Genomic DNA, 23,523 nt, shown 5'->3' on the forward strand with positions numbered 1-23,523 from the left:
TATCAAACATTGGTTGACTGATAAAAAATATGAGATATTATAAAAAACATTTTATCAGTTTATAGCTTTTTGATATCTCTCATAGGAACCGAGATAATTGAGCTCAAAGTGCGTGATAAGGGTGGCTCCAGAACTGTCATCTGGACATTTGGACTTCGAGCTGAATTATCCTGGTTCCTTCAAAAGATATCGAAAAGCTATAAACTGATAAAATGTTTTTTATAATATCTCCTATTTTTTATCAGTCAACCAATGTTTGATATCTCTCACAGGAACTGAGATAAATTCGCTCAAAGTACATGTATTCGGTGACCTTCTATTAGAACGAATACAGTGAGTGCGCCGTGCGCTTTATTGGAAAATCTGATTATCTCGGTTCTTTCAAAATATACCGAAAAGTGGTCAACTGAAAAAATCTTAATGATAAAGTTTTACAAATTTTATCAGTTGACAGTTTTTTATGCCTTTCACCGGAGCTGTGATATTAAGCGTTGAAATAATAGGCGTTAGTGGCACTGTGGCAGTCAAGTAACCGCCAGCCATCCCGTCAACTTTGAGGCAATTCATCTAGGTTCCTATAAAAATACCATAAATTAATCAACGGATAAAATGTTTTTTCACAATATCACTGATATTTTATCAGCTTACCACTTTTTTAAATATATTTCATGGGAACCGAAATAAGTAAGCTGCAAGTGCTCGTATAGGGTTTTCTTGATACACTTCACGGAAAACTGATTATCTTGGTTTGTGTAGAAGGTATCAAAAAGTTGTCAACTAATAAAATGTTTATCATAGTATTAACAATTGTTTCATCAATTGACCAATTTTTGCTATCTCTCATAGAACCGATATAAATTCCAGGAATCCAAGCACATTGGCCCTCAACTAATCCCTATCAAATTTGTCGCTACTGATGTTGAGACGCCGGTTCAAGCAATTTTTGTCTCCGATTTTGATTTGTGTGAAGCAATGCACCATCCGAAACCCAATTCCACGCAATCCAAGAAAGTGGAATTTTCAAAACGATTCGAGGTGGAGCAGAAGTTTCTCGAAGAATTGGTAACGGATATTGAAAAGTTGTTGGTGACCAGTGGACGGATGGATGTTGAGTTGAAGGTTGTCAAGACTATAGAGGTACGGAATTTTGAGCTTATCTCGATTACTGTGAAAGATATCAAAAAATTGTCAACTGATGAAATGTTTATCATAACATCAGCAGTATTTTACCAAATTTGATATCTTGTATATAAACCGAGATAAATTGGGTCAAAGTTAGGGGGTCGGCAGCCAACCGCCCAGCTGGCAAGGGCTTGATTTTTTGAGTTACTTTGTCTCGATTCCTTTAAGAGATGTCAAAAAGTTTTTAACTAATAAAATGTTTATCATGATATCACCAAAATTTTTATATCTCTCATATGAACCGAGATAATTGTGCTCAAAGTGAACAGTATTCTATTTTTCAGCCCAACGGAACGCCACATGGCAAAATCAGTTTGATTCGAAAGATGAAGGCTGAAAAACCGGGAACGAATCTGTCAAAAACACACGGACTCCACGGATTTGCCCCATCCGAAATCCTAATGAAGGACTCGGAATTCCATGGAAACGACAAGGAAAAGATTACGAAGATTCACAAGATTCCGGAAGGATTCAATGTCTACAAATCTTTCAAACGTCTTTTTGGATATTGATTGAACTCCTTTCTTGATTTTCAAGAGTGTCTAAAATAAAGACAATTAAGCTTTTAAATTAATTTTTTATAAGTCATTCTGAATTTGAGAATTTCAAAATTTCGGAATTCCGAAAAATCAGAATTTCAGAATCATCGGAACTTTGAAATATCAGAATCTGAAAATTTCAGAATTTCAAAATCTCGAAAATTCAGAATTTTAATTTCCAGAGTTCCAGAATTCCAGAATCTCAGAAAACTTGAATTTCAGATTTTTAGCATTTCAGAATTTCAAGATTTCCAAATCTCTGAACCTCAGACTTTTCAAAATTCGGAACTTCACGATTTCAGAATTTTGAAAATTTCAGAGATTCGGAATTTCAGAATCTCAGAAGCTTACAATTTCAGATATTCAAAATTTTGGAATTTTAGAATCTCAGAATTTCAGAAAATCAGTATTTTCGAATTATCGAATTCTTCATAATCTCATAGCACCATGGTCCATAGGAATAAAGTTATGCATTTTTAGCCTTCTCCTTCATTTTTCTCCATTTATATCTTTTTGAATTCTCGAGAATTATTGAACACATGAATATGCAATTTTTCTTTTTTTTTTAGCTCAATCTCTTTTTTTGGCGTCTACTAGACGCTGAAAGGAAAGAGAGAAATTTAATTAGAACTCGAATAATTTTTTGTTAATCTGGAGATTAGGTTTTATATCATTTCTGATTGATTTTCCTTTATTAGTCCGCTTGCTCGGGCACAAGATTTTATTTTTGTCTTCCGAATATTCTCTGAAAACAAAAAGTATGTACAATTTTATGTTCTTTTTGTATTTTAAATTTGATTCATAACTAGGAAAAATATGGTTGAAAAAAGAGATTAATCTTTCTGATTTTGTGGGCGGGGCTTGGGGAATCAAAAGACAGAAGACCTTTTTTGAGTTGTGAGATTCTGAATTTCTGAATTTCTGAATTTCCAAATTTTATGAATTTCCGAATTTTCTGAATTTCTGAATTTCTTAATTTCTGAATTTCTTTTAATTGATTGAGAATTATCTTGAAGCACTTCCCATTTTTATCAATTTAGTCAATGTGTTCTATAAAAAAGCTAATTCTAGAAATCCGCAACATGTTATAAAATTCTAGTTCCTCTATTTCTGGAAAATCTGAAATTCCGACTTCCTTGTTCCCAAAAAATACTTTTTCTTCGTATTTTATCCATCTGCCTTTTATTCAGTAATTTCAGCAAGTCTGAGAAAAATATTTGGGTTAAAAATAATCTTAAAATCAGAACTATAGACTACTGTATTTGCTCTAATACATAGAAGATCACCCTATTCGTGCACTTGGAGCTTTATTATAAACGCAATTATCTCGGCTTGTATAAAAAATATCCAAATACTGTCCACTGATAAACTGTTTATCAGAATATCACCTATATTCTATCAGTTGGCAGATTTTTTATATCTCGCATGGGAACCGAGATAATTGAGCTCAAAGTGCGCGTGTAGAATGGGCTTTTATTAGAGCCATGAATCATAATCTTAAAGTCTGGATTCTCTTTTTTTTGTTCTGGAATTCAAACTGAAAAATTCTCTTCACCACAACTACATATAATAAGAAAGCAATTACTCACTTCCCGGTTCTCTGGTGTCTTTCATCTATATTCTTTTTGTTTTTATTTCAATACTCTCACGCTTACTCTTTTTTATATACTCCATTTTTAAGATCTAGAACTTTCTCAGTATTGAAGAATGCCATTTTTCTTGGACCATTAACATTTTAGGGATGCTTATTCTTCTCTTTCTTCATTCCAAAAGAATTTTTTTGAACCCTTTTTCCATGCGAAAAGACAGCTCCATCTCCCAATAGCCACATGATTTATTCATCGAAAAGAAAAGGCACCTGAAAATCGAAAAAAATATAAATGGTCGACAATGTTTTAATTAACTTTTTCAGCTGCCAATCGAGACAAAACCCCCCGGCACTCAATGCTTTAGTCTTACATTTTTTCTCCAAAAAATAATTTTCCACAAATATATTCCAATCCTCCAGAAATGCTTCGGCTGAATATGTTAGGCCTTCTCCCATTTCTAATGGCAATGGTGCCACGTGGCGCTGTGGTCGCTTCGCCGGCTCACCGAGCTCATGCTGTCGGATGGGAAGAGGTGATTCTGGAGGTTCAGGATGCAATCAAACAAGTTGTTAATCATAGGTAAGTAGGAAAGTTGGTATAAGGTACCGGGAAAAATCCGTATTTGCTCAAATATTTAAAAAAGTACACTCTGATCTTCTGAGAAAGTCAAAACATGATATACATTGAAACCTGTAATAGAAGGGCCCCGTAACTTCCAACTTTGAGCTAATTTATCTCGGTTCCTATGAAAGATATAGCAAATTTTGTCAACTGGTAAAATGTTGATGATATTATGATAAACAATTTATCAGTTGCCACTTTTCAATATATTTTGTAGGAACCAAGATAAATGAGCTCAAAGTGCACGTATAGGGTGGGCTTATATTAGAGCGAATATGGTATTTTTGTCCTTTAATGCATGCCACATTTGTCCCCATTCAAAGGCAACATGTTCTCTCCGAATCCTATAAAAATTTCAGTTCTATTCTTTCAGAGCCGATTTTCTTCAAGATGAAATGAAAAGATCCTGTCTCGGAAAGGATTTCATGCTAATGAAAGTCAACATTGTCAAGGGACCAAGAGAAAATCAAACAATCTATGAGAACTATGCTCATTGGGGAGATAATGTATTTTTTAAATTTTGATAACATTTTGTAAAACTCCCGATTCCAGTGTGTCTTCCATGTGTACGACGCCGGCGTAATGTCTCTTCAGAAGTGGTGCTTCGAGAATCCAGCACGTCATCTGATCTACGAGCAGAATATCACAGAATCATTGGTCAAGGGTACTCAGATGATTGTTAACACCAAATGCAATCTTTTTGATGAGGATCGTGAGTTTTTTTTTTGACTTTGGGTTACCGTAACTCTTCGATGTCTGATTCTTTTGCAAAATCTTTAGACGCCTGAAAAATTAATCTAGCATTTTCAGAATTATTTTTAGAAAGGCTCTGGAAAGATCTCACAACTTGGGATAGCCTGAAAATGTTAATTAGAAATATTTAGTAATTTTTTTCATTTCACCTGACATTCATCTGCTTTTTTGGTCAGCTAGATTTAAAGGGAATACATATAGGAATCGTACAGTATGACAGAAACCTAAAAAATTTGAAAGTCAAAAAAAATTATTTTCAGCGGATGACTACTACCGTAACCTTGCCGAGGATTTTATCAAATTCTTCATTATCGTCGCGTCGGTTTCTATGGTTCTGTAAGTTTCACAAAAGCTAGGCCACCATGGCCTAGAATACACAAAAGGGCATGTCTCGGTCATAAACTTAGGTGGCCCAGAAAACTCAACTTAAAAAAGTTAAGCCACCATGTCGAAATGGCCGAGAAAACACACCAGGTTATTTCCAGGTCATAAACATAGGTGGGCTAGAAATACCAACTTGCAAAAGTTAGACTATTATGTTAAAATGGCCTAGGAAACGCACTAGATGAATAAAAGGTCATATCTAGCCTATTTATCATGGTGGCCTAGAAAACTCAACTTGGAAAAGTTAGGCCACCACAGTTTTTTTTTCCAGAACCATCATCAACTGGATCTTCCGTCGTGACGTCACTGTCGTTGTGAACCAAGTCTCCGAAAAGACCAAAGACGCTGAAGCCAATCTCATCGAGAAGCACGCCGAATGGAAGGCCCGTCAAACGGACGACGTCAACAGCGACAAAGCTCTGCTCCTCGAAAATCAGGAGCAGAACGAGTCGGCCTGACTAGAGGCGAAACTCCTTTCTCTTGGATTTCTTTGAATTTTCGAGTCTGATTATTATAGTTGTCTGAGAAAAACAATGTAGAGACGCAGAGAAAATTTTCAAAAATCTGTCTGCGACTCCACCTTATGTGAGCTATTTAGGTTTGCCGCTTCGAGATACCTACCGTATACCCTTCGCATGAACTACTCTAACCTTGTTTTTTTCGGACAGCGATAATATTCCATTCCCTTTCTGATTTGATAATAGTGATAAGAAATTGCCCTGATAAGATTATAAGAGATTTGAGTTTCATACGGTGTGTTCAATTCTGCCGGGCGAAATAAAGTGTTTTTTAACTGTTATTCTTGTTTTCGAGGTTCTAATACGTCGCGGTTTTAAAATGTCGCGATTCTGAAATGCTGCGCCTCTGAAACGTCGCAGTTCTAAAAAATTGCGGTTTTAAAATGTCGCGGTTCTAAAAAGTCACAGTTCTAATATGTTGCGGTTTTGTTAAAATGTCGCAGTTCTGAAAAGTTGTGATTCTAAAACGTCACGGTTCTAAACTGTCGCGGTTCTGCACGGTAGCTGTCCTAAAACGGCGCGGTTCTAAAATACCGTAGTTCTAAAACTTCGCATTTCTGAAACGTCGTGGTTCTGAAGCATCGAAATACGAAAATTTCGCGGTTCCGAAACTAACTGGTTCGGAAGCGTCGCGGTTCTAATATGTCACAGTTCTAAAACGTCGAGTTTCTAAAATGTCGCAGTTCAAAAAATTTGCGGTTCCAAAACGTCACGGTCCTAAAGTGTCGCGGTTCTGCAAGGTAGCTGTTCCAAAACGTCACGGTCCTAAAGTGTCGCGGTTCTGCAAGGTAGCTGTTCTAAAATGTCACGGTCCTAAAGTGTCGCAGTTGCGAACTGGTCAATTCTATAAGTTCAAAGTTCTAAAACGAAGCAGTTCTAAAACGTCGCAGTTCTCAAACGACGTAGTTCTAAAATGTCACTGCTGCGAAAAGTTTAAAGTTGGAAAAATAAATTTTATTCAAAATGAACCTTAAAATGTTTAAATTTTCACTTCATCGATGTCGTCGAATTCACCGAAGTAAACATTTTGACGACTTCAGCTTCAGGCTTCGCAGGTTTCAATTTTCGATAAATCCATAAATGTTTGGATAGTTGTGAACTGGTGAGAAGGATTATTACAGCAGATCTGAAATGTTTGGGAATGTTCTAGAAGGTGCTAAAAGGTTCTGGAAGGTTTATAAAATTTTGAAATGTTCAATAAGATTCTGTACTATTCTATAAAGCTTTGAAAAATTCTGAAAAGGTCTAGAATGCTCTGGAAGGTTCTAAAAGATTCTATGAGGTTTTGGAAGGTTCTGAAAAGCCAACTTACACAACAGTAAGAAGATCAAATGCCAGGAATTGAAAGACGGTAAAAAATTTGGTCATGCACTCTTCGCAGAAAAAAACAAGCTAAAAATTTCCCGTGATTAAAAAAGGGATATTTTCTAGTACCTGGGATCCTGCAACTATCAAAAACGCGAACGAATAAAACGCTGAAACCAAGCACAACGATTTTTCAGCAGCTTTCACTCGATCGGGCAGAATATAAAGCTTGTACAAAGAAATCGAAGTGCAAACAAGGGTAAAACTCAGAGCAGTCAAAATGTAAATCGATTGGAAGGCTGACAGAGAGGCCTGGAATTCTTATGAAAAAATATTCTAAGAAAAGTTCTACAGTACCCATTCCACGTATCTGAAATAGGTAACGCTGAATCCGCCATACGATGGGAATGTGTACATTCTGCCGAGATATAAATTCCAAGTTCCACCAAATGGGACTATTAGAATAAGTACTACTGTAAGGATGGGGAATTTGTTCCAAACCTGGAAGAAAATTATTTTTAGATTTACAATTTTCCGAAATTGAACTTGGCGCTGACCGGCTAAGCAAAACAACATACCAAATGAAAGAACTCGACGAGCTCTGCAATTTCCAATAAGAATGAACCGGTACCATGAATGGTATTATGGTCCGGGCCGGGCGAAAATTGTCGGCCCGGATATAGAATGCCAGGCCGGAACAGTACCGTTTCCCGCTCATTCTTAATGGAGGTTGCAGAGCTCGTCGTGTTCTTTCATTTGATATGTTGTTTTGCTCACAATTTTATTTTTGAAATGAGTTATTAGCCGGTCAGTGCCAAGTCCAATTCAGGACTACAGTAATCCTTACATTCCTAGACTCCCTAGACTACAGACTACAGTAATTCCGAGACTGCCTAGACTACAGTACTCCTTACCTTCTCATAACTCATTGGCCACATCACACAACACATTCTATTTAAAACCATCAAAATCTGAGCAATAGATTTCGCCATTCTAGCCTGGTTATACGAACAATAATATAGTTTTAAAAATAGTGATGGTTCATAGAAAAGGGGTGTGAGAATTTTACAAAGTGGCGGAGTGAACACAGCGAGTCGACTGAAAAATATATCCCAGAATAGGAGAACTAGGCTCTGGAAATTGATTTTTTTACATCTGAATATCTACCATAAAACCTGTAATAGAAGGGCCCCTAACACTTTTTTCGAGCTCAATTATCTTGGTTCCTGTAACAGATATAAGAAAGTTGTCAACTGATAAAATATTGCTGATGTTGCAATAATCAGTTTTTTAGTTGACATTTTTTTGACAAAATTTTGATAGTTGACAAAATTTTTAGTTGACAAAATTTTTATATCTCTTAAAGGAACCAAGGTAATTTAGCTCGAAGCTTTCGTAGGTATTTAATTTTTGTTAGCTTCCTACCACAACCGAATCGGTGACAAAAATCCGGAAAAATGAGTTATTCTTGAACATTTTAATCTGCGAAAACAGAATAGTCTTTATAATAAAAATGTGCAAAAGTGCCCCAGGAATCAGATACAAACAACTGCCAACATATTTCGAAATTTCGACAAAATCATTGTATTTTTGACTGCAAGGGTAGGCAACTCGATCAGTCCATTTGTGTTCAATAGTGGAATTGAAATCAGTGAAACTCATTTTCAAATATTCAGAATTTTTAGCAGAAAATTCAGAATGATGTCTTCTAGAGGAATGTTTTATGTTTTGAAACAAACAAAGTATAATAATAGCGTTCTGCTGGAGGAAACGTGCCAAAAGTTTGAAAATTGGAAATCAGTTATTCAAATAACACAGAAATATGTAATTGAAAGAAAAACCTTGTGGTTTTGAGGAACTAAAACAGCTGAAAACATTAAATTTTTGAGAATTTTTTTGAAAGAAAAATTGAACTTTAAAGTTCTGGATCACTTTTTTTTCAACAAATCAAACTACACATATCAATTTGATAAGGAATTATTGACCGAGGTGAAAATTCGGACCACTTGAACTTCTGAATTTTTTGGTTTCAGTTTTTGCATAATCCAAATATGATTGGATAGTTGGGAGCTTGTAAGCAGGATTATCACAGCTGAGCTGAAATTTTTTAGAAAATTCTGGAAGGTTCTAGAAGATTCTAGAACACTCTAGAAGGTCTGGAAACTTTACTTACCCTACTGTGAGAAGATCAAAAGCTAGAAATTGGAAAATGACAGAGAATGTGAATTGGCAGTTCACACAAACCACGAAGACAAGCTGAAAATCTTTCAATTTGAAAAAATCGGGAACTACAGTAACCCTTTGGAATCTGAAGACATGAAACGTTAACTATGCCGTGAATGCGCTATTAGAAGCCCACAGTATACGCTCACTTTGAGCTCAATTATCTCGGTTACTGTAAAAAATATCGAAAACTTGTAAACATTTAAAACGTTGCTGATATTATGGTAAACAAGTTATCAGTGGACACCTTTTTGATATCTCTCCCAGGAAATGAGATAAATGAGCTCAAAGTAGTCATAGCAGCCGTTTTTCAGCCGCCGGTTGTACCTGAGAAGCTGCAACAATCAGAAAAGCCAACGAATAAAACGCGGAAACAAAACAAAGTGATCTTTCAGCAGCTTTTACTCTTCCCGGTAGAATGTATAGTTTATACAAAGAAATGGAAGTACAAACAACTGTAAAACATAAAGCAGTCAAAATATAAATTGCTTGAAACAGGGATAGTGACGCCTGAAAATTTATAAGACATCGAATACAATTTCTCTTCACATACCCATGTCACAGTTTTCACATAAGTGACCGCAAACCCGCCATACGATGGAAATAGATACATTCTGGCCAGCAACATGTTCCAGGTGCCGCCAAAGGGAATAATCAATATTAGGATTACTGTAGGAGCAGAGAATTGATTCCAGACCTGAATAAGATTTTTGGTTTGATCAACATAGTATTACTAAAAATTATTGAGCTGGAAATAAGCTAATCGTCTAGTTTGAGTCAATTCCTGTGTACAGTAATCCTCACCTTCTCATAACTCATCGGCCACATAACACAACACATTCTGTTCAAAACCATCATAATCTGAGCAACAGATTTTGACATTCTGGCATGATTATAACTACAGTAATAGAATTTCAAAAAATATGAAGGCATGACAAATAAAGGGCATAAAATAGGACACATTGGAGGGATAAAGGCGGTTAGGCGATTGAAAAAGATATCCCAGAGAAGAAGAGTAAGACTCTGGAAATTTTTTATATATTTTGATGATTAGACGAAATGAAAATTACAACTATAGAATCCGTCACGAAAATCCGAAAAAACGAATTGCTCTTAAACAGCTTTTTCTGTGAATACAATACTGTTTTTAGAATTAAAATGTGCAATAAAACGCCTGGAATTAGATAAGAACAGTTTCCGATGTATTTGAATATTTCTAGAAAGTCATCGTATTCAGTACTACAGTTAATGAGAAGAGGATCAGTGAACATATTCATCGTTGCAAAAATAGAAAAAAATCTATAATGAAAAGTTATGGAGACAAGGAGAGCAGGTGAAAAGGTAATACAAATGAGAAAGAGTCCAAAATACGAAGTTCTTTCTTTTTAAATATAGAAAAATGGCAGGCTGAGCAAGAATCCGGCAAGAGTAGGACAGTAGTATTATGAGAAAGGATTATGACACAAATTGCGCAATATTATGTTTGTTTGTTCACCAAGTTTTGGACATTTTCCCCACCGAATAAGGAGCCTTGCAACATTTAAATTTTCCAGAAACTCCATGATTTTCTCTAATAGAAGCACACACTACACTCGCACTTTGAGCTTAAATAATATCTCATTTTCTAAAAAATATATCAAAAAGGTTTCATAAACTGTTCATCAAATAATTGCGAATCTTTTATCAGTTGACAAGATTTCTATATCTCTCATAGGAACCAAAATAATTGAGCTCAAAGGGCACGTATGGTATAGATTTAATTTTACCGTTCAGTGGAAGATAGTCAAATTTAAAAATTCTGGAAAAAACATTCTAGAATTTTTCGATTTGTCTCAATGTTTCAGAGTATATTTTTTAAAAATCAGTGCTTCATCTTTGTAGTTGACAACTTTTGTGTAAATTTCCAGAAAAGCGAAATTAACTGTTTTGAAGAGGCACAACCTTCCTTTCAGTGCTAACTTTGGCGTTTACGGGGGGTTTTTTTTTGGTTATGGAACATGGCTGAAAATATGTTATTTGAAAAACTGAAACGCTAATTTTGTGGACAATAAGCATACTCTGAAATTGTCTATATTATTCTTTCAAGACTCTAAAGGTAACCATCTTCCATTGAAAAAATCCAAATACGAATGCCATGAAATTTGTTGTAGACGGTCCCCTCTCAAGTTTGAGCTCGAATATCTCGATTCCTATGCAAGATATCAAAAATGTGTCAACTGTTTAAATATTGGTGATATTATGATGAACAATTTACCAGTTGACAACTTTTTCATATCTTTCAAAAGGACCGAGAAAAAATTGACTCAAAGTTAAACTTTTGGAAACTCTTCTATTTCAAGGTTTACAGAACACCCCTTTTCTGTTTGGTACAGTAGTTAGAAGCCCCGAATAGAGACTTTAGATCTCTTGAAATCAAAAATATTTATTCTTCCCCATTTTTTGAAATTTCTAAATCTTCACATGACTAGTAAAAGAGTTATTCGTTGATGCTCGAAACACGCGGTCTTCGTTTTTGCTCGGTGAAAATATCGAGTCTCTCAGTTGACTATTATTCAACACCAATATAACAGCTGACCTGAAAAAAATTTCAAAATTAAAGAACCCGGACCTCTGTAAAAATTACCCCACTGAAAATGCATCAAACGCCAGAAATTGAGCTGAAAAGAGATATGGAGACGGTCGACACTCAAGACAGGCTATGTAGCAAATCTGAAATGTTGAAATTTAAGATCCACAAGTTCAACACCTCGAGGGGCGTGTATGAGCGGAATTTTGAGAAAATTATTCATTTCATGTCCCTTTAAAAAAATATTTTTTAAAAATTACCTGAGTAGCCGCAACTAGGAGAAAAATGAAAGAGATGAACATGGAAGTGAAGCAAAGTGATTTTTCAGCGGATTTCACACGAACTCGCAGTAAAATAAGACTGTACAAGGTGATAGTGGTACAGATAACAGTGAAGCCAAGAGCAGTTAGATAGTAGATGGATTGGAATAAGGAGACGGCAGCCTAGAAACTTCCTCTTGTTCTCACCCTAGTTGCTTTAATAGAAGCCCACCCTGTACGTGCAATTTAAGCTCAATTATCTCGGTTCCCATGGGAGATATCAAAAATTTGTCAACTAATAAAATGTGTATCATAATATGACCAATATGATCAGTGGACAAATGTTTAATATCTCTCATAGGTACCGAGATAATTAAGCTCGAAGTGCACGCATAAGGTGAGCTCCTATGAGAGCAAATACAATACTTTGAGGTTGATTATCTCGGTTCTTTCAAAAGATATCAAAAAAGTTTTTAACTGATAAAATATGCTTCATACTATTTTAAACACTTCATCAGTTGACAAATTTTTAATATCTCTCATAGTAACCGAGATAATTGAGCTCAAAGAGAGCGTATAGGATGGATTTCTATTACGGTACCTTGTAACGTATTACGGTAACTTATTACGGTAATACGGTTACGGAAGCAAGTACGGTAACTTACCCAATCCACAGTTCTAATATAAATCACTGCAAATCCTCCATAAGATGGTATTACAAAATATCTTGGGGTTAGCAAAAGATACCAAGTACCCCCAAAAGGAACTAACAGAATCATAGCCACGGAAATAGGTATCAGTTTATTCCAAATCTGAAAATCCCCAAAATTAGTCTTTTACTCTTTTAGGACCATACCGTAGTATAAAAAGTGGGCACCAGAACGCAAGTCATTCTGTTGAGAACCATGAAAATTTGAGCGACGGCTTTGGCGAATCTAGTATGGACCAGAACGTAATAATAGATTTTTAGAATCATTGAGGGGTACCAAAAGTATGGTCCAACTATGGGGCACAGAGGAGAGACATATAAGAAGAGACGTCCAAAGAAGACGTCTAGAAGAATCGACATAATGCTCTGAAAACATACTTTTCAAAACCTAACCATTTAAAACCTATAATAGAAGGGCCCCTTCTTTGGGCCAATTTATCTCGGTTCCAGTGATAGATATCAAAAAGTATGCTACTGATAAAATATTTTTGATGAAATTTTACACATTTTATCAGTTGACTATATTTTAATAGCCCTCCCTGGAACTGAGATATTTAACTTTAAAATCATAGACGTTTTGTGGTAATCAAGCATCCACCCAGTCAACTTTAAGCCAATTTATCTCGGTTCCAGTGATAGATATTAAAAAGTGGTTAACTAATAAATTGATTACCATAATATAAGAAACATTTTATCATTTCACAAATTTTTGATATCTTTTACAGGAACTGAGATAATTGGCTCCAAGTTGACGGGTGGGGTTGAGTTATTTGACTAGCACTAACGCCTACGATTTTAACGCTGAATATCTCAGATCTTGTGAAAGTTATTGAAAAGCAGTCAATTAATAAATTATTTATCATATTATCAGCAACATTTATCAGTTAACAACTTTTTGATATCTTTAACAGGAACCGAGAAAAAACTGACTCAAAGTTAGGGACCCTTCTATTACAGGGTAGTTCTCCAAATCATTTTACCGCTATAGAATCCATTGTAAAAAGTGTAAAGAATGAGCTATTCTTAAAATAATCCTTGCGAGTTAACAAAATGCTTTTTAGTATCAAAAAATGAAGTACACATCCTGGCACTAAATATGAAATTGAACCAATATATTTCAAAACTTCTATTGTTGGATTATACGAGGTATCGCAGTCGAATGGCATAGGTCCGGAATAGTTTTTTGATGTCATTGTTTCTGGAAATTTATTTCTAGAATAATTAAAAAAAATGGATGTGTGGTTAGAAAAAACAACTGCGAGCAGGTGGTTCTAAGGGGAGTGTCTTTAATTCAATATGGATGACGAAAAATGAATAAAAGAAATTGAATTTATAGACTAGAATCGTCTATGAACGTATGCTGAAATCAGAAGAACATGACGACCGGGAAATAATTATGGGAAATTATTGTTGAAGTGTCTATATACTTTAGATCAAAAAATCAAATTTTTTCTGGAAATTTGATTATCTCTCTTGTCCGAAATAAATGCACGTAGAGAGCGATGGACTTGTTAAAGGCGCAGTTAAAGGCGCAAGAGGGAACTACCGTATTTGTTGAGCCATAACAATAAAACAATAATTAAAAAAAAATCTTCAAAAACTACGATAGTTCCCTCTTGCGCCTTTAAATGTGCCCTTGAACGAAACCCTCTTTCTCAACATCTTGAACAGGAGTAATAATATTTACGATGATGTTGGCTGAAAGGAGATGTAAAGTGAATTCTGACTTTGTTAGTCACGTTTTCGAGTTGTTTATATTTACATTCATTTCAGACCTTTCAGAAAAACAACTATTTCAGATTAAGCTAGAAATTACTAAAACATTATGTCCAGGAAATCAATATATAGAGAATAGCTCATTTTTTAAAAAAATTTTTGCAATGAATTCTATAGATGTAAGAGATTTAGGGGGTGATCTACCAATGCTGGTCTACAAATGTTATACATGAACTTTGAGCTCAATTATCTCGGTTTCTATGTAAGGTATCAAAAAGTGATCTACTGTTAAAATATTTACCATATTATTACCAATATTTTATCAGTTGACAATTTTTTTATATCTCTTACAGAAAACGAGATAATTTGAGCTCAAAGTGGACGTATAGGATGGGCTTCTGTTAGAGAAAATACGGTAAATGGGCAACGGTGCTCTGTTGGATGAGCAATATGCCGAAGCCATGTTCTAATGCTAAATCTATGGACCAATGGTGATCGAACCCTAATTGCCCGAAACTAAAATACACCTTCATAGCATTTCAGACAGTTTCACACAATCTAATTTTCTTGTTTCAGGTTTACAAGTTTTCAGATTTTTTCAAATTTTGTTATTCCAGCATGAGGATGATCGTAAAACCTGTAAAAGAAGACCCACACATTGTCAAGTTTCAGATTATCTATCCGGGTCTCAGTAAGAGATTAAAAAAATTGATCAATAGATAACATGTTTTTGATGTTAAAAAAATTATCAGTTGATAACTTTTTATATCTTTGACAGGTACTGAGAAAAATGGCTCTCAAAGTTCAAAGGTAGGGGCCCTACAATTACAGGTTTGATGGTAATTAATACCACACCTTCCGCATCAAACGTCGTTCTTCTCCGTAACACTAATTCAAGCAAACTCCTAATTGAATTGTTTCAATTTTCGTCATTGTAGTTCTCGCCATAACCTTCACTTCTTGTTAATTTGATTCTTAAGTCTGAATCATTTCAGGGAACTTATTTTTAGCCGAATATAGGTAAGCAGATGCTTTTTAAAGTGCAATTTTGGAGACTTTGATTTTTTAGTTGTCTGAAAAATTCAGAAAATCAGAAGTGATCGAAATATTCGGAAAAATGTTCAGGAGTTCAAAGGATTTTTGAATGCTTCTGGAAATGGAATCTGGCTGAAAATGAAGAGTATACAATCAAAAGACGCTTGGGCAATGGGGACTCGACCAGGCGGTTGCCGCAAAACACTGTAATAAAGGGAATCCTACTTTGACCCAATTTATCTATCTCGTTTCCTTTAAAAAATATCAAAAAGTCGTCAACTGATAAAATGTTTACCATAATATAAGCTCCATTTCACTATTTGAATATTTTTTCCTCTTACAGGAACCGAGATAAATTGGGTAAAGTTAAAAGGATGACAACCGACCGTGTAGCTCAGCTGGCAAGCGCCGACCTGTCCACTTTCAGCTCATATATCTCATTTCCTGTAACAGGTATCAAGAAGTGATCAACTGACAAAATAATTTTTATTTTATGATAAACAACTTATCAGTTGATCCTGTTTTGATATCTTTCACAGGGATCGAGATAAATTAGGTTCAAGTGGACGGTTCTATTTCAGGCTTAACGGCTTTCTGAAACTTTCACATTGCCTTGAAATCTACACTTTAATGAGGTCTGAAATTTTTAGAATCTCGCGAAATGTCTCTTGGATCAAAGACCAAACTGATGCTGATCTTCTCAAACACTTCTTGAAACAAAAACTTCAAATTTCCAAAAACTTCCAACCCAAAATGAACCCCCACATTTCAAATCATTCATTTCTTCAAAAAAATTCTTGCTAAACCCTCAACAATCGACATTTTTCTGCTCTCCATCTAATCTCCATAATTGTCTCCACATGTCTCTCTGAAAAAACCGAATTCAGTTAAACACGTATTTCTCCTTCAGAATACGTTGTATTTCCCTTTCTTTTTTTATTATGAACCCATACAATGATTCTGAAATTCGTGTCATTTGCAAATCCGATCAATACGACCCTTTTTGGGAAATTTCGAAATATATAGGAACTTTATTTTATCAAGGAATCGGACTTATTTTGCATATTCTTATTATAAAAACCATTTTGTTCACTGAAAGACAATATTATAGTCGGAGCTCATTTTTTCAGATTTTTGTCACTGATTCTATTGCGGTGAGTTTCAATCTTTATTATCTCGATTTCTGTGAAAGAGACCAAAGAGTTGTAAACTGATAAAATACTGCTGATATCATGATAAACATTTTATCAGTTGTACAAATTTTGGTAGCTTTCACAGGAATTGAGATAATTAAGCTCAAAGTTTACAGTCTATTCGAGAAAATACATACGGTAATTTCAAAATTTCCAGAGCTCTATTTTAATATGTTCCTCACTTTTCTATGGCCGCTTATTTATGTATGTCACCCCTTTATGTAAAATAGCTAGTCCATATTTTTGGAGTCCTTCCATTTTGCTCCAATTCATGTATACTGTACCCAATCATGTGAGATTCTCGAAATCTCTTACTCAAATTGCAATGGTTTTGAATCGAATGACATGTGTGTTATTTCCAACGAGTTATGATAAAGTGAGTGTGAATGATGGCTTTGGTCTGAATCTCAATAACAACTCAAAAAAATTCAGATCTGGAGAAAAATGACGCCTGTTGTTTGGGTTTGTCTGATTTTGCTCCCGTTTGCTGGAAATTGGAATTGTCTGATTTCGCGAATTTATATGGATAGTTTTCGTGGTGGATTTACAATGAATTATATGAGAGCTGTTGATTGGGTTAGTTTTTTCGTGACCTAGAAATCTCAACTTGCAAAAGTTAGGCCATCATATTGAAATTTCGTAAGAATCCCATCAGTTGAATACGGGCAATTTCTAGGAAATTTACAATAGCGGCCTAGAAAACTCAACATAGGCTACCTTTTTAAATGGACTAGCTACTTGTTAGACGATTTCTGGACTACGAACTACGGTGGATTAGCCTAGAAAAAATCATGTTGGGAAAGTTAGACCACTCTATTTTTCACATGAGACTGTGTAATTTTTGAAATCGATTAAAATAAATTTGCTCTAAAAATACGGGTTTTAGCTGATCACTTTTTGTAACTTTCTTAAATTTTCCTTTATTGTATTGATGAGATGTTTTGGTAAACTGGCCAAGTTTCAAATTATTTGATCAACTTTGAGCTGAGTTATCGCTCGTCAAAGTTGTTTCATCTCATGAAAGTCACAAGAAACATTACGCCATTCATCTTTGGATAACCATAACAACACCTAGACTTCAGGGCTCGCTTCGAAATTTTCAGTAGCTTTGAATCAAACGTAAAATTATATTTCTACCAATTTTCGTGCTTCCAAAATAGTTATGTCTAAAGATATACCGGTTTTTATCAGTCCGGGTAATTGTGTGCCACCGTGTAGATTCCCAACCTATCCTAAATCTTCTGGGCTATTCCAGGCGGCTCTTTCAATGTTCCAATCGGTTTTCATCCTCACTGCGTTATTATTCACCGTAATCTGTACCCTTATCACTGTTTACAAGCTCGTTTTGCTACCTGGAAGAGTGAAATCAATTGAAAAATCGTTGTGTATGTCCTGCATCTTTCTTTCTTGCAGTTTTTTGCTAGTGGGAGCAAGTCAGGTTAGCCCCGACGATCTTAATTATAGCAGATTCCTCTGAAATTCTCAATTCCCAGGCAGCCATTGCGTTTTGTCCGATTTGTCGAACTCAAACCTATTTCAGTTTGTTCAATGCACAGTTAATAGCTTTCGACGTTTTCACAGTTGGGTGAGTTTGAGAAGCTCAAAAGAATCAAAAAATGTTTTTCTGTAACTTCCAGATCAGCAGTCATTATGATAATAACAGACACCAAACTTCGATCAGCTGTATTTCCGTGTAAATTCAGAGAGGATAAGCCTTCTGTAGAGCCATCAAAAGTTCGGGTTAGAAGTGCGTTCAGAAGTGTTTCAATGAATTGATTCATATTTTTATTGTTCAATTTTAAAATTCAGCAAGAATAAAAATTTAAGAAACTGAAACAATTGACGTTCTTTTGATTCCCTTGAAAACCGATCCTCGTAGAGTTGTATTCACCAGTATCATAATTAGAGCAGATCTTAAATTTTAACTTTATAATAAAAATATTATTCTATGAGAACTCACCCAACTGTGAATGTATCAAATGCAATGGCTTGGAGAACATAGAGAGCATCTTTGTCACAAGTTGAGCAGAAAACAATTGGGAGCTGAAATTTGTGTTTGATAATTCAAAGTCTGGAAAATCAATTTATCTCATTTTTTATTAGAGATATCATAAGTGGTCCACTAACAAAATGCTTATCATTATATCAAAAACATTTAATTCGTTGATCACTTTTTGATATCTTTCACTAGAAGCGAGATAAACAGGGTGTACCAACTTGTGTTCCTGCTGCTAACACAAACGTGATAGATATCGAAATACTAGTAAAACACAACGATTTTTCTGCTGATTTTATACGTCCAGGCAGTGAGATCAGTTTGTAGAGAGTGATTGAAGAACATATGATAGTGAAAAACAGGGTAATTAAGAGTACTATGGATTGAAAAAGAGAGATGGACGCCCATTTGACTGCTCTCTCATAACCCAATGCAAACCCGCTCCGTTGATTAGTTGCAAATACTCGGGACAAAAATATATTCCAGGTTCCACAAAATGGGAGAACACCAATTAAAATACAGCATATTGGTGCCCTTTTTTCCAGAGCTGAAATACCAACTTTTTATTCATATCCATTCTATCGTAGAAGCTCTAATAAAATGGACCCCCAACTTTGAGCCAATTTATCTCAGTTCTTGTGAAAGATATCAAAAAGTTGTCAACTAATAAATCGCTTATCATAATATCAAAATTATTTTATCCGTTGACAACATTTTTATATCTTTCACAGGAGCTGAGATAAATTGGTTCCAAGTTAAATGTTAGGAGTGTCCTTCTATTACAGATTTTAAGCTATTTTTTTACCAAATCATATCTCCCTGGAAGTGTCATTACAACACATGACATTCTATTAAAAACCATAAAAATTTGAGCCAACGACTTCATGAATCTTGCATGATTCATAGACATGTAAACGTATTTTGTGAGAATTGAAGGTCCGAAAAAGAAATGATTGAAAATTGGACATAGAGGAGGAACAAATAGGAAAATATGAGTGAATAGTAACTCATCAGTAAGAATGATTATGCTCTGAAAATTATTTAATTAGTACCAATTAACGCAAAAAATGTGATTCTTACTGCAATAGAATCCATAACGAAAAGTTTGAAAAATGAAAAGTCTTTGTATGTTTTTCGTTTAGTCCATAAAACGGAAACAAGTATGAAAATATGGGAATACAGACCGGTTCCCAGGAAAATGAGAAGTCCAATATAAATCAAAACTTCGGATAATGTATCATTTTCATTTTGACATTCAAATGGAAAATAGTCAGGAATTGTAGTCAAATTGAAGTAGGCAGAGGAGACGCTCATTTTTTAATAGAAAATTTTCAGAAAATTTGTGAAAGATGTTGTCGAGAAGAAAAAGAAGATACAGAATCATTGAAACGGAAATTTCAGAAAAATTAAAGACTATGAAGTAGTGGGAATTTAGCCAGAGAGTATGTGCAAAGTTCTGTTACAAAACGTGGCCTAACTTTTCCTAGACGAATTTTCTAGGCCACCCGGCTTTATGGCCAAACTTTTCTCAGATGCATTCCCTAGGCCATCTAGCGTCGTGGCCTAATTTTTCTAGATACATTTTTAAGTATTCTAGCTTCGTGGCCTAATTTTTTAAAGTGAATTTTCTAGGCCATCTAGCAATTTTTTAAAATTATTTTCAGATGGATTTCCTAGGTCATCTAGCTTCGTAGCCTAGATTTTTTTTTGATGAATTTCCTAGGACACCTAGCTTCCTGGTCTAACTTTTCCCAGATGAACTTCCTGGACCATATAGTACGGTAGCCTAACTTTTTCCTGCTTAATTTCCTAAGTCATTTATCTTCATGGCCCTATTTTTTAGATGCCTTCTCTGGTCTATCTGACTAAATAAAAAACAAACTGGAGAATAGTAGAGTGATAACAATTTTAATTGCGAGAAAAAAATGGGAATTCTCATAATTATCATATTTCTAGCGGTTTTAGGTCAATAGAACTCAAAAAAAAACTTGAAATTGTTTCATTGATTTACAATAGAAAGTTTAATATGTAACTTGAAAAACAGTCGCCGTATTTCCTTTAATAGAACTAAGCGGTCAACTTTGAGTTCAATTATCTCGATTCCTGTGAAAGATATCAAAATTTTGCTAACTGATAAAATATTTATCATAATATCACCAATATTTTATCAGTTGACAAATTGTTAGTATCTATAACAGGAATCGAGATAATTGAGCTCAGAGTGAATGGTTTGGGTGGGCTTTTATTGAAGGAAATACGGTATTTTACAATGCGATGGACCGTCCCGATACACTGATAACAGAAACCTTCTTTCTGGATGCCTTGCTACAAAATAGGGATTCTCGGATCTGTTTACTTGTCAGCACAACGATCACAGCTGGTCTGGAAATTGGGGTTTTCTGTTTTCTAGTTATAAGCAACAGCGCTAGCTCACCCGATGGTAAAAATGTCGAATGCCCAACTTTGGAACAAATATAAAATGTCATGGTCACAAGACGAGCAGAAGGCAAATAATAGCTAAAAATTGATTAATGGAAATATTGAGTGCTGAATCTCAGAGAACTTGACTTTTGACTTTGTTGTAAAAATGTTTTCTCATTAAATTGGAATAGAACTCACCTGAGTGATTGCCACCGAAACAAAAGTAAAGGAAATGAAAATAGAGGTTAAACAAAGAGATTTTTCAGCAGGTTTTATACGCTCCGGAAGAAAAATTAGTTTGAAAAATGTTATCGAAGAGCAAACTATAGTGAAAGCCAACGCGGTAAGGATGAATATTGATTGGAAGAGAGATAGGGCCGCCCATTTCACAGTTTTCTCATAACCCAGTGTAAATCCACCGCGAAGAGATTTTAAATAAATTCTGGAAATCCAAACGTTCCACATTCCGGCGCAAGGGAGGAACAGGATGAGAAGATAGGATACAGAACTCATAACTCTCCAGATTCTATTGTATGCCGTTGGAAATAATACACACGACATTCGGTTGAGAACCATGAAAATTTGAGTGATGGATTTTGAAAATCTGGCATGGTTCAAACTGATATAAACCATGTTGAGGTTGATAGAAGGGGTCCAGAAAAATGGACCGATTATTGAGCATAACGGAGTCAGATAAGTAAAGAGTTTGAAGAAAAATAGCTCATTTAGGGTGACCACAATGCTCTGAAATTGATTATAAATTTGGTCCTCTAATGGACCCCCCAAAGCGTCAACTTTGAGCTCAATTATTTTGATTCCTGTGGGAGATATAACAAATGTGTCATTTGATGAAATATTGGTGATGATATGATAAATAATTTATCAGTTGACGAATGCTCATCCAACTCCATTTGCATCTCCTTTGTCCATTGACCATAACGTGGGAAGTATTTGAAGGAATAGGCAGAAGAAGTAGAAGCAACAGATGACATCTTTACGAATAGGTCGATAGAGAAAGACAAGAAGTGTTCGTGTGAGAACGCGTAAGGAATGAGGAATCTGGAGCTACTTATATACAGAATATTGACTCCGCCCACTAATCTGTTTGTCATCCTCCTTCACCTGGATGAGCTGTAAGACGAGGTGAAGAGGGCTATTGAGGTCGTAAACTATGGTTTCAGTATTAGATTGTCATGTAGATTAGGGATTGTATACCATAGAGCCTTCTAATAGTAACCATCTCTTGGGAAACAATGAGAAATGTACCATGGGAATCGAGTCAAAGTTCCACGGTGACGTTTTGAGCGTCAACCAAGATCTAAAAAGTTTTCCTCAAATATCTAAATCATGATCTTCCCAGCCTGGTTGCCGAGTCTCTGGCCTTTCAAAACGCTGATTAGTGTACGAAGTCTGATCAAATTGAAGTTTTTTTTTTCTATTTTAATTTCAATTTTTTTCTCATAATTAAACTCTCTCTTTGCTTGTTTCTGTCGTGGAAGTTGCGATTTCCTTCAAAGTTTTGTGGATCATATTAACTTTTCATGTTCTTAAGAAATCAAAAGATTTCTGTTTGATATTTCTAAATTCGCACGATTTGTCCACTGACGACATTCATTTGTACTACGTTCTGAATTTTCGGTTGAGTGCAAATCGGTTGCGCTTTTTTTTGATCAAACGTTTGTTGCACCTATTTTAGGATGGGAATAGTTGGATTTGATATTTAAAAGTGATAGGAAAAAATCATACAAGCCTGGGGTTCGAACCTGAATGTACAGTACCGTAACCTTGACGCTAATTATCTCTGCTTCTGGAAAAAAATCCCAAAATTTGGGTCTCAAATAACATTTTTAACTCATTGCTCGTCCTTCTATGGTCCACTGGGTTCATTTAAAAAATCACGTTTTTTTCAGTGCAATGAAAATTTAAAGGTCATATTTTGCTCATATTTTTTGTGGTTTCTGTGCTCCTAAGAACTGGCAGACGACCAGTTTTCTCAGGCAATCATTTCATAATTATTGCTGTTTCCGCCCCCAAGTTGTGCGACTTTTCAGCTTTCTCTCACAATTTTCTCAAACTTCCTCACTTTTTTCATTCTACAATTCACAATGAATAATTCTGAGATTTACCCTATTGACTGTAGTTTGGATTACAATGCATTTTGGGAGGGAATGATGTTTCTGGGATATGCAATTTATCTTGGAATCGGATTATATTTGCACATTTTTATTGTTTTTATTATATTGGTGAAGGAGAAGAAGTATTTCGAAAATAATTCATTTTTCCGACTGACAGTGATGGATTCCATAGCGGTAAAAGAACACTCACATCGTCAACTCTGAGCTCAATTATCTCGTTTCTTGTAAAAGATATCATAAATATGTCGACTGATAAAATATTTGTCATAATAATCACCAACATTTTATCAGTTGACAGATTTATGATATCTTTTACAAGAGAATTCCACCACAGTGGCGATGATATCAGATCTGCCGGTCTACTGGCCGTCGTTTTAC

General features: G+C 35.1%; 7 protein-coding genes across 7 annotated transcripts in view; 3 read left to right on the top strand and 4 right to left on the bottom strand.

Moving 5' to 3' along the window:
- CBG20975 overlaps positions 1-1,694 on the top strand; it is a gene marked incomplete at both ends in the record, with an annotated part of 2,723 nt that extends 1,029 nt beyond the window's left edge. Inside the window, 2 exons of the mRNA XM_002631717.1 lie at positions 865-1,137; positions 1,467-1,694. Of these exons, the coding sequence (XP_002631763.1) occupies positions 865-1,137; positions 1,467-1,694 (501 nt within the window). The remainder of the gene's footprint in view (positions 1-864; positions 1,138-1,466) is intronic.
- A 2,037-nt stretch (positions 1,695-3,731) lies between these two features.
- CBG20976 lies at positions 3,732-5,526 on the top strand (the record flags this gene model as incomplete). Its single annotated transcript, XM_002631718.1, has 5 exons — positions 3,732-3,889; positions 4,305-4,437; positions 4,484-4,643; positions 4,945-5,020; positions 5,340-5,526. 5 exons carry the CDS (start codon positions 3,732-3,734, stop codon positions 5,524-5,526), a joined length of 714 nt encoding a protein of 237 aa, XP_002631764.1.
- Positions 5,527-6,894: 1,368 nt separating this feature from the next.
- Positions 6,895-10,391, bottom strand: Cbr-srg-16 (the record flags this gene model as incomplete). The annotated part of the gene is made up of 10 exons (XM_002631719.2): positions 6,895-6,978; positions 7,021-7,203; positions 7,249-7,392; positions 7,806-8,024; positions 8,317-8,599; positions 9,065-9,147; positions 9,442-9,624; positions 9,668-9,811; positions 9,919-10,137; positions 10,203-10,391. 10 exons carry the CDS (start codon positions 10,389-10,391, stop codon positions 6,895-6,897), a joined length of 1,731 nt encoding a protein of 576 aa, XP_002631765.2.
- Positions 10,392-11,562: 1,171 nt separating this feature from the next.
- On the bottom strand, positions 11,563-13,842 carry Cbr-srg-15 (the record flags this gene model as incomplete). The annotated part of the gene is made up of 6 exons (XM_002631720.1): positions 11,563-11,689; positions 11,738-11,823; positions 11,941-12,123; positions 12,606-12,752; positions 12,797-13,015; positions 13,630-13,842. The coding sequence occupies 6 exons, from the start codon at positions 13,840-13,842 to the stop codon at positions 11,563-11,565; spliced, it is 975 nt and encodes a 324-aa protein (XP_002631766.1).
- Positions 13,843-16,864: 3,022 nt separating this feature from the next.
- On the top strand, positions 16,865-18,369 carry CBG20980 (the record flags this gene model as incomplete). Its single annotated transcript, XM_002631721.2, has 5 exons — positions 16,865-16,969; positions 17,026-17,169; positions 17,849-18,031; positions 18,087-18,178; positions 18,231-18,369. The coding sequence occupies 5 exons, from the start codon at positions 16,865-16,867 to the stop codon at positions 18,367-18,369; spliced, it is 663 nt and encodes a 220-aa protein (XP_002631767.2).
- A 180-nt stretch (positions 18,370-18,549) lies between these two features.
- CBG20981 lies at positions 18,550-19,903 on the bottom strand (the record flags this gene model as incomplete). The annotated part of the gene is made up of 3 exons (XM_002631722.2): positions 18,550-18,636; positions 19,395-19,619; positions 19,670-19,903. The coding sequence occupies 3 exons, from the start codon at positions 19,901-19,903 to the stop codon at positions 18,550-18,552; spliced, it is 546 nt and encodes a 181-aa protein (XP_002631768.2).
- Positions 19,904-21,205: 1,302 nt separating this feature from the next.
- Positions 21,206-23,523, bottom strand: part of CBG20982 — a gene marked incomplete at both ends in the record, with an annotated part of 20,291 nt that continues 17,973 nt past the window's right edge. The window contains one exon of the mRNA XM_002631723.1: positions 21,206-21,754. Within this exon, the coding sequence (XP_002631769.1) occupies positions 21,206-21,754 (549 nt within the window). The remainder of the gene's footprint in view (positions 21,755-23,523) is intronic.

This window comes from Caenorhabditis briggsae (genome assembly GCF_000004555.2).
Source record: "Caenorhabditis briggsae complete genome, chrII, whole genome shotgun sequence".
In the NCBI taxonomy this organism is placed as follows: Eukaryota; Metazoa; Nematoda; class Chromadorea; order Rhabditida; family Rhabditidae; genus Caenorhabditis; species Caenorhabditis briggsae.